General features: G+C 48.9%; 2 protein-coding genes across 3 annotated transcripts; both read left to right on the forward strand.

The window, feature by feature from the left end:
* The first annotated feature begins 1,640 nt into the window (after window positions 1–1,640).
* On the forward strand, window positions 1,641–5,613 carry LOC123397649 (WEB family protein At3g02930, chloroplastic-like). 2 transcript variants are annotated; one of them, XM_045092218.1, is made up of 3 exons: window positions 1,641–1,853; window positions 2,299–2,629; window positions 2,746–5,613. In XM_045092218.1, exons 1-3 carry the CDS (start codon window positions 1,831–1,833, stop codon window positions 5,329–5,331), a joined length of 2,940 nt encoding a protein of 979 aa, XP_044948153.1. In that variant the 5' UTR covers window positions 1,641–1,830; the 3' UTR covers window positions 5,332–5,613. The 2 variants fall into 2 exon arrangements, with proteins under 2 accessions (XP_044948153.1, XP_044948217.1); XM_045092282.1 differs by having other exon boundaries at window positions 2,749–5,613.
* Window positions 5,614–5,721: 108 nt separating this feature from the next.
* LOC123397554 (protein NETWORKED 2A-like) lies at window positions 5,722–12,787 on the forward strand. The gene is made up of 4 exons (XM_045092121.1): window positions 5,722–6,828; window positions 6,998–7,239; window positions 7,997–12,429; window positions 12,531–12,787. The coding sequence occupies exons 2-3, from the start codon at window positions 7,146–7,148 to the stop codon at window positions 12,427–12,429; spliced, it is 4,527 nt and encodes a 1,508-aa protein (XP_044948056.1). The 5' UTR covers window positions 5,722–6,828; window positions 6,998–7,145; the 3' UTR covers window positions 12,531–12,787.
* Window positions 12,788–14,201: the final 1,414 nt, after the last annotated feature.

Consider the following 14,201-nt stretch of genomic DNA (forward strand, 5'->3'; position numbering starts at 1 on the left):
TCGTCGGTGCACTAGTGCGTCCACCAGACACGTTCGTGTGCAGGCGCACGTCGTCGGCGGCTCGTGTCCTGCCGGCAGCGGTGTGCTTCTGCGCAGGCCTCGGGGCAGCAGCACGACCAACACTTGGCGGCGTTGAGCCGGCCAGTGCATCCCAACGACCCCCTGCCCTTGAGCCGCGCCGCCGCTCCTTGGCGACGTCATGCTAGATGGTGTCTATGGCGGACGCATCCATGTCTACGAGGAGGTGTAGTGTCCCACTTCTCACGGGGGAGGAAGTAGCGCTCCACAAGGAAGCCCTCGCTTGCGGGCGTCGTCTAGACTAAACGAAGGTCACATGGCAGTCAGAATCGAGGAAGGCGATCATTTCGGCGGCGGCATGCGGCGGCGCTCTGCAGCCACCTCGCTACAGGGCACAGAGATGAGCAGGTGGAGGGGGGAAGTTACGCTTAGGCTTGTGGTGCCAACGGGAGGCCGGGTTTGGTCTGACCTGACGAATTTGTCGTCATCGGCTGGCGGTGTAAAGAGAGAGAGAGAGAGAGAGAGAGAGATTGAGGGGCTTCGAAGGGAGGAGGTCGTGGCTTGGCGGTGCTGATGGGTAGCAGTACAGGAGAAAGGAGGAAGAAGATGGAGGAGAAATGATGACAAGTGGGCCCTATGTCAGCCTAATAGCTTGGTTAAACGGTTTGAATTTTATGTGCCATGTCATCACTTACAACGGGTCCCACCGTCAGTGTTCGTGTGAAAACGTGGTCAAGTGTCGTTTTAGTGTTTTCAGCAAATGATTTCTTGAAACCAAGTGTTATCGACAATTTTTTTAATAAAAATGATGGTTTCTCGCACCAAGCGTTTTGACAATTTACTCATTAAGTATTATACTATAATAATACTATGTGTATCTGTCACGTAGGAGAGGAGGCATGGAGCTTAATCAAGCGACAAGAGTCCACCGAACGAACGTTAGCCGCTTCCGTTGGTTCAAGGTAGGTAGGTGGACGAACTCCCTCCGCACTTCCACACCGCGTCGGTCAAGTCGGCCCTGCGTCACACCTAGGGCACGTAGCTACGTAGCTAAAGCGAGATATTCAGATATTCAGATCCGCCGCGGAGGTAGCTGGTACGTAGCTACGAGCCCCAGCCCGTCCGCTGCTGCAACGGCGACAAAAGCAGCAGCAGCGGTGGAGAAAGCACTGCGTCGGGCGGTCGGTCGCCGTCACGGTCACGATAGGCTCGAGAACACATCCATCCATACAGGGAAGGAAAGAAGTATCCGCCTGCATCTTACCCTCTACCGGAAGGCGATGGAGCCGCTACACTTTCTACCTCCCCCAAACCAATAATGGCATGGCAAGTCCATGGCTGGCGGGGTGGTGCCGGCATCGCCATCAGTAGGTGAGGCGAGAAAGAAAGAAAGAAGGGACGACGCGGTGCTGCCTGCCCCCATCGTCTCTGTCCGTCTCCGTGCAAAGCCTAGTGTTAGTTTTAGTGTTAGTGTTAGTGTTACTAACCTCCCCCGCAGGGACGCCGATTAGCGCGCACCAACCGGCCAACAACAACAATAATAGTATTTCTTTGCATGCAGTAGCAGTGTAGCATCATCTGCTCCTTTTTTTTCTACCTTCATTGCCTTTGGGAGGGGTGCGCGCTTTGGCTTTGGCCTTTGCAGCCTTTTCGCCGGCCCGTCGCTCGCAGTGGGTGTGTGGCCGACGGACGGACGGACGCCCCCACTTCCCCTTCCGCTTCCTCCACTCCCCCCATTCTTCTTCTTCTTCTTCTCCACCTCCCCCCACTGCTCCGCTCTGCCGCTTCGCCGCTCCCCCGCGCGCGCGCACAATGCTGCCCTCCTCCAGATCAAGGTGCACCCTCCCCTCCTCCCCCCTGCCGTTTTCTCCGGCCGCTCTTCTTGCTTTCTTGGTTTATTTCTTTGGGTTGGTCGGTCGGTTCCTTCTATCCTCTTCTTTATCCGTCCCCGCGGGGGCGGCGGCGGCGGCAGATCTCGCCGACATTTTTCTCCCCACTCCTTCGCTCCGCGGCAGAGACAATTCCCGTCGGCTGGATTCGGCCCCACTAGGAACTGCTTCTTGATCCGCTCAATTCCGCCTGCCCGTCTTGCAATTCCCGATTTTTCCTGATTTGTTTCTTCTCTCTCTGGCAAATGGCAGCGCCGGCGCCTCGACAACCGCGGTTGATTTTGTTGCGATTTGTTCCTCATCCGGGGTCTCGCATTTTTTCATAGTAGTGAAGGAGTGGTTGGAGCTCTCTAACTGATGGCTGTGTCTGCGTTGTTGTTCTTGTTTGCAGATCTGGGCCGAATGAGTCGCCCGTCAGCAGCCGGACGAGGCCCAGCACGCCGTCCTCCGGCCACCGCCCCTCCACGCCCTCCTCCGGCTACCGCCCCTCCACCCCCGGCGGCACCAGGAGGGGCGCAGCCGCCGCCGCCGCCGCCGGCGGCACGCCGTCCACTCCGCGCTCGCGCAACACGGGCGGGCCATTCAGGTCCGAGCCCAACTCGCCGCCGGCCGCGGCGGCGGCCCGGCCGCGCCTCTCCTTCGACCGCGCCTCCCCGAGATCCGCCGACGCCAAGCCCGTCGCCGAGCGCCGGGTGCCCAAGATCGGCACGCCTCCCCCCGACGTGAGTCTCACTCCAGCACAAACTTTACGCTTGTCGGCAGAGGGTGAAGCCGTGAAAGCGACTTGCGTTCCCCTGAAAAAAAATTTGACGTGGGAATCGAATCGAATTGTCTGCAGCAGAAGCAGCTGCGGAGGGAGATCGAGCTGCAGTCGCGGCTCGAGTCCGCGCACGAGGACCTCAAGAAGGCCAAGGACCAGCTCTCCTTCGTCGTCGGCGAGAAGGACCGCCTCGTCGGCGAGCTCAACGAGGCCAAGCGGGTCGCCGACGAGATACACGAGAAGCTCCAGGACGCGCTCATGGCCAAGAGGTGGGCCGAGGAGGCCACCGAGATCGAGAAGTTCCGCGCCGACGAGCTCGAGCAGGCCGGCATCGACGAGTCGCAGAAGAGGGACGAGGAGTGGCAGAGGGAGGTCGAGAGCGTGCGAAGCCAGCATGCCGCGGATTTGGAGACGCTGGTCACCACCACCGAGGAGCTCGAGAGGTTCAGGCGCGAGCTTTCGATGGCCAACGAGGCCAAGAAGGCTGCGCTTGGCCACGCAGACGATGCCATGAAGATCGCGGAGGTCAACGCGGACAAGGTGGAGATCCTCTCCGGCGAAGTCACCCGCTTGAAAGGATTGCTCGATTCCAGCGCTGCGGCTGAGGAGAGTAAAAACCGTGAAACCGAGGCGTTTGTTAAGAATTTGGAATCCGAGATTTCAGTTCTCAAAGGCAAACTAGAGGAGGCAAAGGTTCTTGAGGAGAGGTTGGTTGACATGGAAAAACTGACCGAGGAGCTTAAAGCACAGTTGGCTGATGCAAAGAAGGCCGAGTCAGAAGTCCATCAGCAGTTTGAGGAATGGAAGAACAAGGCTGGATCGCTTGAAATGGAATTGGAGGAGGCTACTCTTTCCGAGAAGGCCAAAAGCGACACCCTTATCTCCACGGAAGAAGAACTGGACAAGACCCTGTCTATTTTACAGGACAGAGAATCTGAGATGGAAGTGCTGAAAGGAAAGACAACAGCACTGGAAATTGAGGTGGCAAGGCTTTCAACAGAAATCAACGAATCCAGCGACCACCTGGACGCCTCTCAGCAGGAGTTGTTTGGGCTGCAGACAACAATAGATGTTCTGAAAAACAAGCTTGAGGCTGCCGAAGAAGTGGCCTCGGAGGCTTTAAACAATGAGAAGACTGCTAATGCAAACATTGTAATCCTGACCGAGGAGAAAATCAAGCTCATTAATGAGTTGAATGATACCAGGGACAGAGAGGAGAAAGAGAGAAGGGCAGTGGAGGATCTCACTGCTGCGTTGAGTGAGGCATCTGGCAAAGCAGAGGAAGCACACGAAAGATTTCTGAAGAAAGAAGATGATTACGAGCATGCCCTCGCACAGATTGGCGATCTCAAGATGTCCCTAAATAGTACCAAAGAGAACTATGAGGTAATGATTGAGGAGGCACACTATGACATCACTTGTTTAAGGAATACCGTCGGAAAATTGGAGGCTGAGGTGAGCAAGTATAGAGAGGAATGCGAAGCCAAGGAGCTTGAGATTGTCAGTTTAAACAAGCAGTCAGAGGAAGAAATTGCCGCTCTTAAAGCAGAAGCCGACAGGGTAGGAGCATCATTGCGAGATGCAGAGCACGAACTCCAAACTGTCAGTGAGGAGAAAGAGATACTTCAAGAGAAGCTGTTGCACACGGAATCAGCGGTTGTTGAAGCTAACAGGGCTGTGCAGGATGTAAAGGCTGAGAAAGAGGGTCTCCAGGATCAGCTAATGCACACGGAATCTGCAGTCGCTGAAGCTAACAAGGCTATTGAGGAGGTAAAGGCTGAGAAGGAGGATCTTCAAGAGCAGCTAATGCACAAGGAATCAGCTGTTGCTGAAGCTAACAAGGCCTTGCAGGAGGCAAAGGCCGAGAAGGAGGATCTTCAAGAGCAGCTAATGACCACGGAATCAGCAGTTGCTGAAGCTAACAAGGCTGTGCAGGAGGTCAAGGCTGAGAAAGAGGGCCTTCAAGAGCAGCTAACGCACATCGAATCAGCGTTTGCTGAAGCTAACAAGGCAGCGCAGGAGGCAGCGTCTGAGAGTTTGCAATTGAAGGATAGGTTACTTGATCAAGAGAACGCATTGCAGAGCTTAACCCAGGAGAATGACGAATTCAGGCTGCGAGAGGCCGACGCCATGAAGAAGATAGAGGAACTGTCTGCTTTGCTTGCTGAAGCCATGGAAAAGAAGCATCCTGAGGAGGAAGAGAAGTTAGTGGTTGTGGATGAGGTGCACAGTGCAACACGTGAAGTTGCCGATGCAGCTGCGGAAACTGAAGACACGGAAGGAGAGAGTGACAAAAAACCGAGCATGGAACTCGTCGTCGCCAACGGAAACTCCAATGGCGACCTGAATCAAGAGGAAGAGAAATACGACAGCAAGGTCGAGCAGCAGGAGGCGAAAAGTGATTTCACCACGGTACACGAGAGCGACAAGGTTGTTGAGAAGCAGCTGCAGGCAGATGCGAAACAGGAAACTGAGTCTTCGAAAGACGACCTGTCCTCCAAGGAGGACAGCAGCACGGAACACGCAAACGCGAACGGTACAGCAGCATCAGCAGAGGTGACCAGCAAGGTGGCCATGTCCCCGACGACAACGAAACCGCAGAAGAAGAACAAGCCCCTGCTGAAGAAGTTTGGTAACCTACTGAAAAAGAAGAACAGCAAGTAGTAGCAGGTGAACAGAAGAAAAAACACATGTACTATTATTGGTGTTTATTACTACTCTGATCTTTCTTTTCTTCTTCTTGTTTGATGACAGCAAGGTAGTGTGTGCTTAATTTCCACGTGTAATTTTTTTACTGTCGACGCCTGTACTTTTGTGGTGATTGCAGTAGCTTTGTGGGTGTTTCATTTTTCTCTTTTCTTTTTTTTCTATAAGTTGGACCTCCTGTTCTTTGCCCTATGGCTGTGGCTATTATTATCTACACGATCTGTGGCCGTTTGCTTGTAACCATATGGTAAGCTGATGTCACTCATATGATGCACTTGTACTTATAATGTAATGCAATGTGATGTTACCAGTGGGTGATAAACCCTAATACTATAACTAACCATCATGCTTGTTGGCATGATCTGTTGGCTATTCTATAATCATGTCTGTTGGCAGAAAGCATATTCACATGCCTGCTGCTGGAATTCTAACCATGTTTGTTGACAGAGAGCAACACTCATGTTGGCCATCCCATCCATGGTTTTTTTTTCAATGGTTGAGATGGATTGATCTGATTTGGCTTTATTTTTCATACTTTTTATCAGTATCTTTTTGTGTGTGGTTGGGCCCTCCTAATCTTGGTTGCTTGGGAAGGTGGCATCGATCGAATCAGGTGCATGGAAAGAAATGATAATGATGTATTTTATGTTGGAGGTGGTACAGCTGAAATAGCTGTGATTTCATAATGGTGCTGGATGGGGGCTGGCTGGCTGGGTGGGTTTTGTCACATGCTCCCATGTGGCCTTTAACTGTTGCATAATTGCATCCTGGCTGGGTGTAAAGGATACCGAATGATATGAGAGCAGCATTCATTCAGATTTGATGCAAAGGTTTCTATTATTCTTCTTCTTTCACTGTTATGGAATTTCTAATAATAATAATAAAAATGTGATGCGAGTTTTGGACTGCCCAGCGATTTTCTCCTGGGTTTGTATGTGGGCAAAACCCTGTTTTGTTGTATGCATGAGATGTAAATGAATTTGGCCATTGCAGATAATGATATCAACATATATGCATTTGCAGGAGAGCATGCAGCTGTCTAAAGGATTTTGCTCATCTTTTTATTTTTCTGAGAACAAGACAACACCTTGTCTGTTCCCATCAGCTTTAACTTGCTAGTGACACCAAATCTGTAAAAGAAAAGGAAAGGCAAGAAAAGGAAAGAAAGTGGAAGAAAAAAAGAAGACGAAAGCACAAACTGAGCCCACGGCCCATCTCAGAGCTACTTCTGGCCCAACTTCGTGCACATGCCCGCCCGACGTGCCGAGCACGAGCAGCAGCACAGGCCGCGACCCAGGACAGCAAACACCTCCGGGGACCCACATATCAGAGACTAGACCTCCCCGAGTCCTGCACCATGCCATCGCCACCACTTCTCTTCCACTACCACCTACTGCTCGCTTCCGTTCTTCCAATCAAGCACGATTGGCATCTCCTCAGGAACATTGCCACGAAGTATGCACCCCCCCCTCCTCCTCCTCCTCCTCTGTTCTTCCTCCTCTCCACCGCCGCCACCGTTGTCTCGTACTCTCGTTCATCGTCTTTCAAAGATGACATGCAGCCTCACAGCAAATGCAGGCAATGTGCATTGCTGACCTTCAAGTTTGAGTCATGTGTGCAACAGGGCTGATGATCAGCAGGGACGCATTCATGATCAGGTCCTGTGTGCGCTGGAGGAGGAGGTGAACTAGGGAGGAATTTTGGAGGGAGAGGACCGAGGAGGCGCTGGCTAACCGGCGGCTGGAGAAGCGCGGCGGCGGAGGAGAGGCAGGATGCTGCAGCGGGCGGCGAGCAACGCCTACTCGTGGTGGTGGGCGAGCCACATCCGCACCAGGCAGTCCAAATGGCTCGACAGCAACCTCCAAGGTCCGTTCACCTTCTTCGTCGCGCCAATCGATATACGCGCCTAGATCTCGTTGCTTGCTCGGCACGTCTTTGATTATTTTTCCTGGTCAGGGCTTTGCGTCATGTCCTGCACAAGCTGTCAAATAAAGTGGTGTTTCCATATATTGTCAATTGCCTCACATGACTGTATCATAGAATCTACTTGCAGCAAAAGATGTGAACTGTATCACTATTATGGCCACAATCACACTGATTATTTGATTATGCAAAGATATAAAAACCTACTTCATCAGCGTAAGGTGATTATGAGATTGATGGATGACACATGCCAGCAGAAATATATCACCACTTGGTAGCCAGTAGATGTTTGGTCATTTGTATTATATAAAGAATCACTGTGTTTAGACTTTAGACTTGCATATACAGTTAAATTCCCTCCAAAAGAGTCATGCACGATTCGAGTTGTTCACAGCTGAAAGAATAGGCAAGACAAACACTACAGAAATATAAAATGGGCAGGCTGAAACGACGGCGATGTCAACCCGACACTAATTAACTTGCCTTAATGTCTACACATTTGTAATCGGAGTAGCATATAACATCCTATAAAACAATTTTCAGCTATTCTGCACATGGACTTACACACTGATTTTGGGAATGGAATTTACCAGCAAGTGTTCCACAAAATAGATTGAATTGAGTTGTTCTGTAACTAACTAATTGTTTAACGCTACTGTATTTTTGGGTCGGGGATTGACAGAATACTGTTGATGTGCAGATATGGAAGACAGGGTCAAGTGCATCCTCTTACTCCTCGGAGAGGAAGCGGATTCTTTTGCAAAGAGGGCAGAAATGTATTACAAGAGGCGACCAGAGGTGATCAGCTCCGTGGAAGAAGCGTACCGAGCATACAGAGCTCTTGCAGAACGCTACGATCACATGTCAGGAGAGCTACACAAAGCAAACCACACGGTTGCAACTGCGTTCCCTGACCAGGTTCAGTATTCTATGCTGGAAGAGGATGATGACAGTCTCCCAAAGGCGTTCACGACGGTTGATCCTCGTAAAATCCACAAGTCAACGGTGGAGGGGCTGATGAATAAGAAGAAAGGAGGGAAACCAGGACTGAAGGATGGAGGAAAGAATTGTGCAGCTCCGGTCAACAAGGAGAATGCGCAGAAGGAGATCAGCAGGATGCAGAAACAGATACTGGTGCTGCAGACTGAGAAAGAGTTCATCAAGAGCTCTTACGAGAGTGGAATCGCAAAGTACTGGGATCTTGAAAAGAAGATCAACGACATGCATGAAGAAGTCTGCTACTTCCAGGAGGAGTTCAACGAAAGCGCGGTGATTGAAGATGATGAGGCGAGAGCTTTGATGACAGCGAGTGCCCTTAAATCTTGTGAAGACGCCATTGCCAGATTGCGGGAACAGCAAAAGTTATCGTTCAGCCAAGCAATGGCTGAGCTGGAAAGGGCCGATGTTTCCAGAGAGAAACTGAAGAATGTCATGAAAGAGCATGGTAAATTCCTATCAGATTCAGGAAATTCTCTTTACGAGAATGTGAGAAATGATGCCAGCGTTAAGATGGATGATATGTACTCTATGAAGCAGGAGAAAATTGGAATGGAAGCAATAGTAGATAAGATCAAGGAATACTTTCAGAAAGACACTGATATTTCTGTGGCAGAGATTGCAGAGAGAATTGATGACATAGTCAATAAAGTTGTGGACTTGGAACTCATGGTCTCATCGCAGACTGCGAAGATAGATAGGCTGTGTCTGGAAAACACAGAGCTGGAGATGTCACTGCAGGAACTGGAGGGAGAGAAGGCAGTAGTAACCAGTGGCTCAGGCGAACTAAATGACAAGCTAGAGAAGGCAGAAGATGAGCTGATGAGAGTGCAGTACCTTGAGAGCTCCTTCCATGCAGAAGAAAGCATAGTCTATTCAAATTTCGCTGAAACCGCAAATAGCTTTTGTTGTATAACAGACTTATTGCAGTCACCTCCTGTTGGGCACCAAGCTGCTTCTGCACCTATGCTGTCTCATGAAGCAACACCATCCGCTGACACTGAATCATCTGGTGAGTGCGAGAAAACAGAGCCTGAAGAAGATCCTCAGATGAATAAAGCTACAAGGAAGTCTGACATAGATGTGCTCCCTGATAATTCTGGTAAGTTGGAGCTAGCTACGGTCAGTGATAACTGTCACCATGACATCAAAGAAGAAAGGCATTGCCGCTCAGATGATTTGGAAGATTCGTGGGATTGTGGTTTTGAAAGAATGTCCAGCTTTGCAGTTGCATCAGCGAATAAGGAAACAGCAGAAAACACAGAAAATGTTATTACAGATATGTTGCAGTCACCTCTCACTGAGCACCAAGCTGGTTGTGTCCCCACATTGAAAGATGAAGCAGCACCATCCGCTGACACCGAACCATCTGGCACCGAACCATCTGGTCAGTGTGAGAAAATAAAACCACAGGAAGATCCTCAGATGGACAAAGCTACAAGAAAGCCTGACATAGATGGACTCCCTGATTGTTCCAGTAAGTTGAAGCTAGCTACAGTCAGTGATGACTCTCACCAGTCTAATAGTTACACTGACATTAAGGCAGAAAGGCATGACTGCACAGATGATTTGGAGGACTTATGGGATTGTGGGTTTGAAAGAAATTCTAGCTTTGCAGTTGCATCGGTAAATAAGGAAACGGCTGAAAATGCAGACAATGATACTACAGATATGTTGCAGTCACCTCTCACTGAGCAACAAGCTGGTTATGTGTCCACAATAACTGATGTAGCAACACCACCCGCTGACACCGAACCATCTGGCGAGTGTGAGAAGACAAAACCAGAGGAAGATAATAAGATGGATAACGATACACAAAAGCTTGACATAGATGGGTTCCTGGATTGGTGTGGTAAGTCAGAGATAGCTATTGTTGATTCAGAGAATTTGTGGCAGTTTCAGCTTGAAGGTAAAAATAGCTTTGCAGCTGCATCAGTAGATAAAGGAACAGCAGAAAATGCAGATAACAGTACATCTGGTGAACATAACAATATAGAAGTGAAATATAATCATGGAGCCATTGGAAGCAACATGCAACCATATGTTGTACATTCCCATGAGCAAGGTTCAGTAGATCGATTGCATCAAAGTTCACCTGAACTCCCATGGGATCACGACCTAAAAAAAGTGGATGGCAAGCAAGATTCATCGACAGTGGATCATAGCACTTTTGGAGGCCAGTCAGAACAAGGTATGAACATAGAAGAACGGTTAGAAGACTTGCATTTCACTGAAAATTTCACTCCTGGCAATGGAAAAGCTGTTGGTGTTGGTGATCAAGAGAACAACATGGCTAATATGCAGCAGTTGCTTATGAGTGGACTCCAAGACAAGGAAATGGTACTATTAACCGAGTGCAAGAAAAAAGAATCAGAAGAAGATCCTCAGATGGATAAAGCTACAAGGAAGCCTGAAATATATGGGTTCCCTGATTTCTCCAGTAACTTGGAGCTAGTAAACAACAATGAAAACAGACAGCCTTCTAACAATTACCATGAAATTATGGCAGAAAAGCATGACAGTGCGGGTGATTCAGAGGATTTGTGGTATTGTGGGCTTGAAAGAAAATCTAGCTTTGCAGCTGCAACGGTAAATAAGGAGAAGGCAGAAAATGCAGACAATCATGCATTTGGTGAACATGACAATGGCAGCAGCATGCAAACCTATGTTGTGCATTCCCATGAACAGGGATCATTAGATCGATTGCATCACATTTCATCTGAAGTCCCAGGAGATCATCATGTGAAGTCAGTGGACCACAAGCAAGATTCATCAACAGTGGGTCATAGCATTTCCAAAGGCCACTTAGAACAAGAGATGAAGAAAGCAGAAGAGTCAGAAGACACACGCACCTCTGAAAATTCTACTCCTGGTAATGGAAAAGCTGTTGGTGTAAGAGATCAAGAGGAGAACATGGCTAATCTGCAGAAATTGCTTATGAGTGGACTCCAAGACAAGGAAAAGGTACTACTGACCGAATACACTTCTATCCTCCGAAATTACAAAAATGCAAAGAGAAGGCTTACAGAAGTGGAGATAAAGAATCAGGAATGTTTGGATGAGATGAAAGCCATGATGAGCGAACTGCGCTCTGCCAATGAATTGAAGGACAAGGAGATTCGGTCACTACGTGAACTCCTGAACTCTTCTATTGACAAAGATGCACAGCAGAATGGCCATCAAATGAATACATATACGTCCTTGAGTATCAAGAGTGGGTCCTTCAGGGGGCACCGAAGGATCCCAAGCTTTTTGCCCGGTCATCAAAGGAGACAAAGTGCTTTTTCGAGTTCGAGGATAACCATGAAGAACTCTAGCCCCAAGAACAAAGATGATGCATCACATGATGCTGTTTTCGAGCCAGAAAGAATTGTTACGGGTGACATCAGATTAACAAATATTCTTCAGATGCAGAACGCCTCACCTCTTGAGGACAAGTTCAGAAGAGACATCGATGGACTTTTGGAGGAGAACCTAGACTTCTGGATGAAGTTCAGCACATCATTCGAAAAGATACTAGAATTGCAGACCAAGCATGATCAGCTACAATCAGAGATTGGCAAGCGAACAAACGAGGACAAGCTCAAGGAAACCAGCGGTGGCACAAGTGAACCTCTTGCAAAAGCTGAACCCGAAACCATAGAGAAGCGGCTAAGGGAACTTAAGATTGAAATGCAAGTATGGCTGGAACAGAATGCTATGTTCAAAGGGGAGCTCCAGTGCAGGTTTGCTTCCCTCTGCAGTATACAAGAGGAAATCCAAGCCGCAATGGAGATGGATGCAGAGACCGTGGAAGGAATTCAATTCACTTCATACCATGCTGCCAAATTCCAAGGGGAGATCTTGAACATGAAGCAGGAGAACGACAAGGTTGCAGATGAACTGCAGGCTGGCTTAGATTATATAAGAGGGCTACAAGAAGAAGTCGAAAAGATCCTGGCAAAGTTACTGAAGAGCACTAGCTTGTCTGGGCAGAAAGGCAGCAGCACTTGGAGGAGTGCGCCCTCCAAATCAAGAGTGCCGCTCCGGTCGTTCCTCTTCCCAGCCAAGAAAAAGAAACCATCCCTGATGGCATGCATGAATCCAGCACTTCAGAAGCAGTACAGTGACATGGCATTCTTCGCTAAAATGGAATAGGTGCTCATGTCTCTCTGTCTTATGCATTAATGGCTATGCTTTGAGCTAATATTGTTCTTCCTAAGAGTTGATGGACTAACACGCTGTATCGCGGTAATCAGGCCTTCATGATGGAACCAAATTCATCACACAGGGAGCCAGATGAGCTGTGCCCGTGAGGCAAACATGACTTGAAATATGATTACCAGGTTGTGTCAGGCAGCTTCATTCGGCTAATTACAAGGTTCTCACAGCATATTTAAGGGATAAACTAGGGCTTACATTTAGCTGTTTCTTTTCAGAGGACATATATACGTACATATCTACTTTTGTCAATAATTTATTCGTGGCAGTGAATCTCTCATTATTTTATCAGCTACAAAAGAGGTAGGAATTTTATCCGTGTGGCTTATGATATCGTCTACACGATCGGTTTGAGCCTGCTACAGTGCCGTTCAACGAGGATGGCAATGGCAACACACGCATTCCGAAACCTCTTATGATGTGTGGCGCCATTAAAGCAGCCATGAAATGCGCTATACCGTTGCTTGTGCTTCGTTTTCTAAACGTAGGTAATCGCGAGTTCTTCCATCTCCGGACGATAGAGTAAGAAGAAGGACATAGCAGGATCAATGGAAATCGAACGAAACGGAGCAAAGGTGGGTATGGTAGCGATCCTTACCGGCATTGGGCTCTTTCTTTACGTCGCTGCGCGGCGTCGCCCCCGCATTCCGTCGAACGGGTCGCGGGCACCCGGCGAGGCAGCCACGTTTCCACTCCTCCTCCTCCTCCTCCTCACCACACGACGGCGACGCGCTTAGCCCAGGCAGCCCACGCCACCCACGCGGCAGAGGCGCCCCGGGCAGCGCCCACCTCCACGGCACGCCTCCTCTCCGTCTCCGTCGAGTCTCGCATTGGTTTTCCCTTGCTCGATCTCTGCGGGTCTCGACTGATCGTCGGGCTTAATTTGTGAGGCTTGCGTCTAGCCGATGATACTCTGTTGCTGCGGTCGAATGTGATTCTCTGGAGATTGTTGGAGCTATACTCGACCCGTCAGAGTACCGTGCTTCCATAGCGATGGTTGTAGATGACCGTCGAATGTTGATGAACTCTTTTGGCACGGCAATGATAGTGCACTATGTGTTCGGGAAAGCAATGCTGCCCCGCATTGTCTTGCTTGCCATTTTGAATACCTTTGTCAACTACTCCCTCCGTTCCTAAATATAAGTCTTTAAGGAGGTTTCATTAGTGGACTACATACGGATGTATATAGACATACTTTAGAATGTAGATTCACTCATTTTGCTTCGTATGTAGACTTATAGTGAAATATCTTAAAATACTTATATTTAGGAACGGAGGGAGTACTTCCTCCGTCTCAAAATAACTGCCTTAAGCTTAGTATAACTTTGTACTAGAGCTAGTACAAAGTTGAGACAGTTATTTTGGGACGGAGGGAGTATTTCGGTTACATTTTCTCTTTCCCGAATAACAATACTAGCAGACCTTATTTTTCTCTCAATGGTCAATCGAACAGTAAGAGCATCTCCAATGTTCAAATGTAAAAATACCTAACTTTCGGACCGTGTGGTCAGAAAACGCTGCTTCAACAGACGGTCCATATGTAAAAAAAAAGACCGTGGCCTTTCGGTGATGTAAAATTGAAAACTTTGTGATGCAAATTTACATCACGAGATGCAACTGATGTAAAACCGCGGTCGCCCGCCAGACGCCCAACCGCCACTTCATTCCCCTTCCGCCTCGCGACTGCCCGCCCGCTCCTCGCCCGCCGA

The sequence above is a fragment of the Hordeum vulgare genome, chromosome 1H, assembly GCF_904849725.1.
Source record: "Hordeum vulgare subsp. vulgare chromosome 1H, MorexV3_pseudomolecules_assembly, whole genome shotgun sequence".
Taxonomy (NCBI): domain Eukaryota; kingdom Viridiplantae; phylum Streptophyta; class Magnoliopsida; order Poales; family Poaceae; genus Hordeum; species Hordeum vulgare.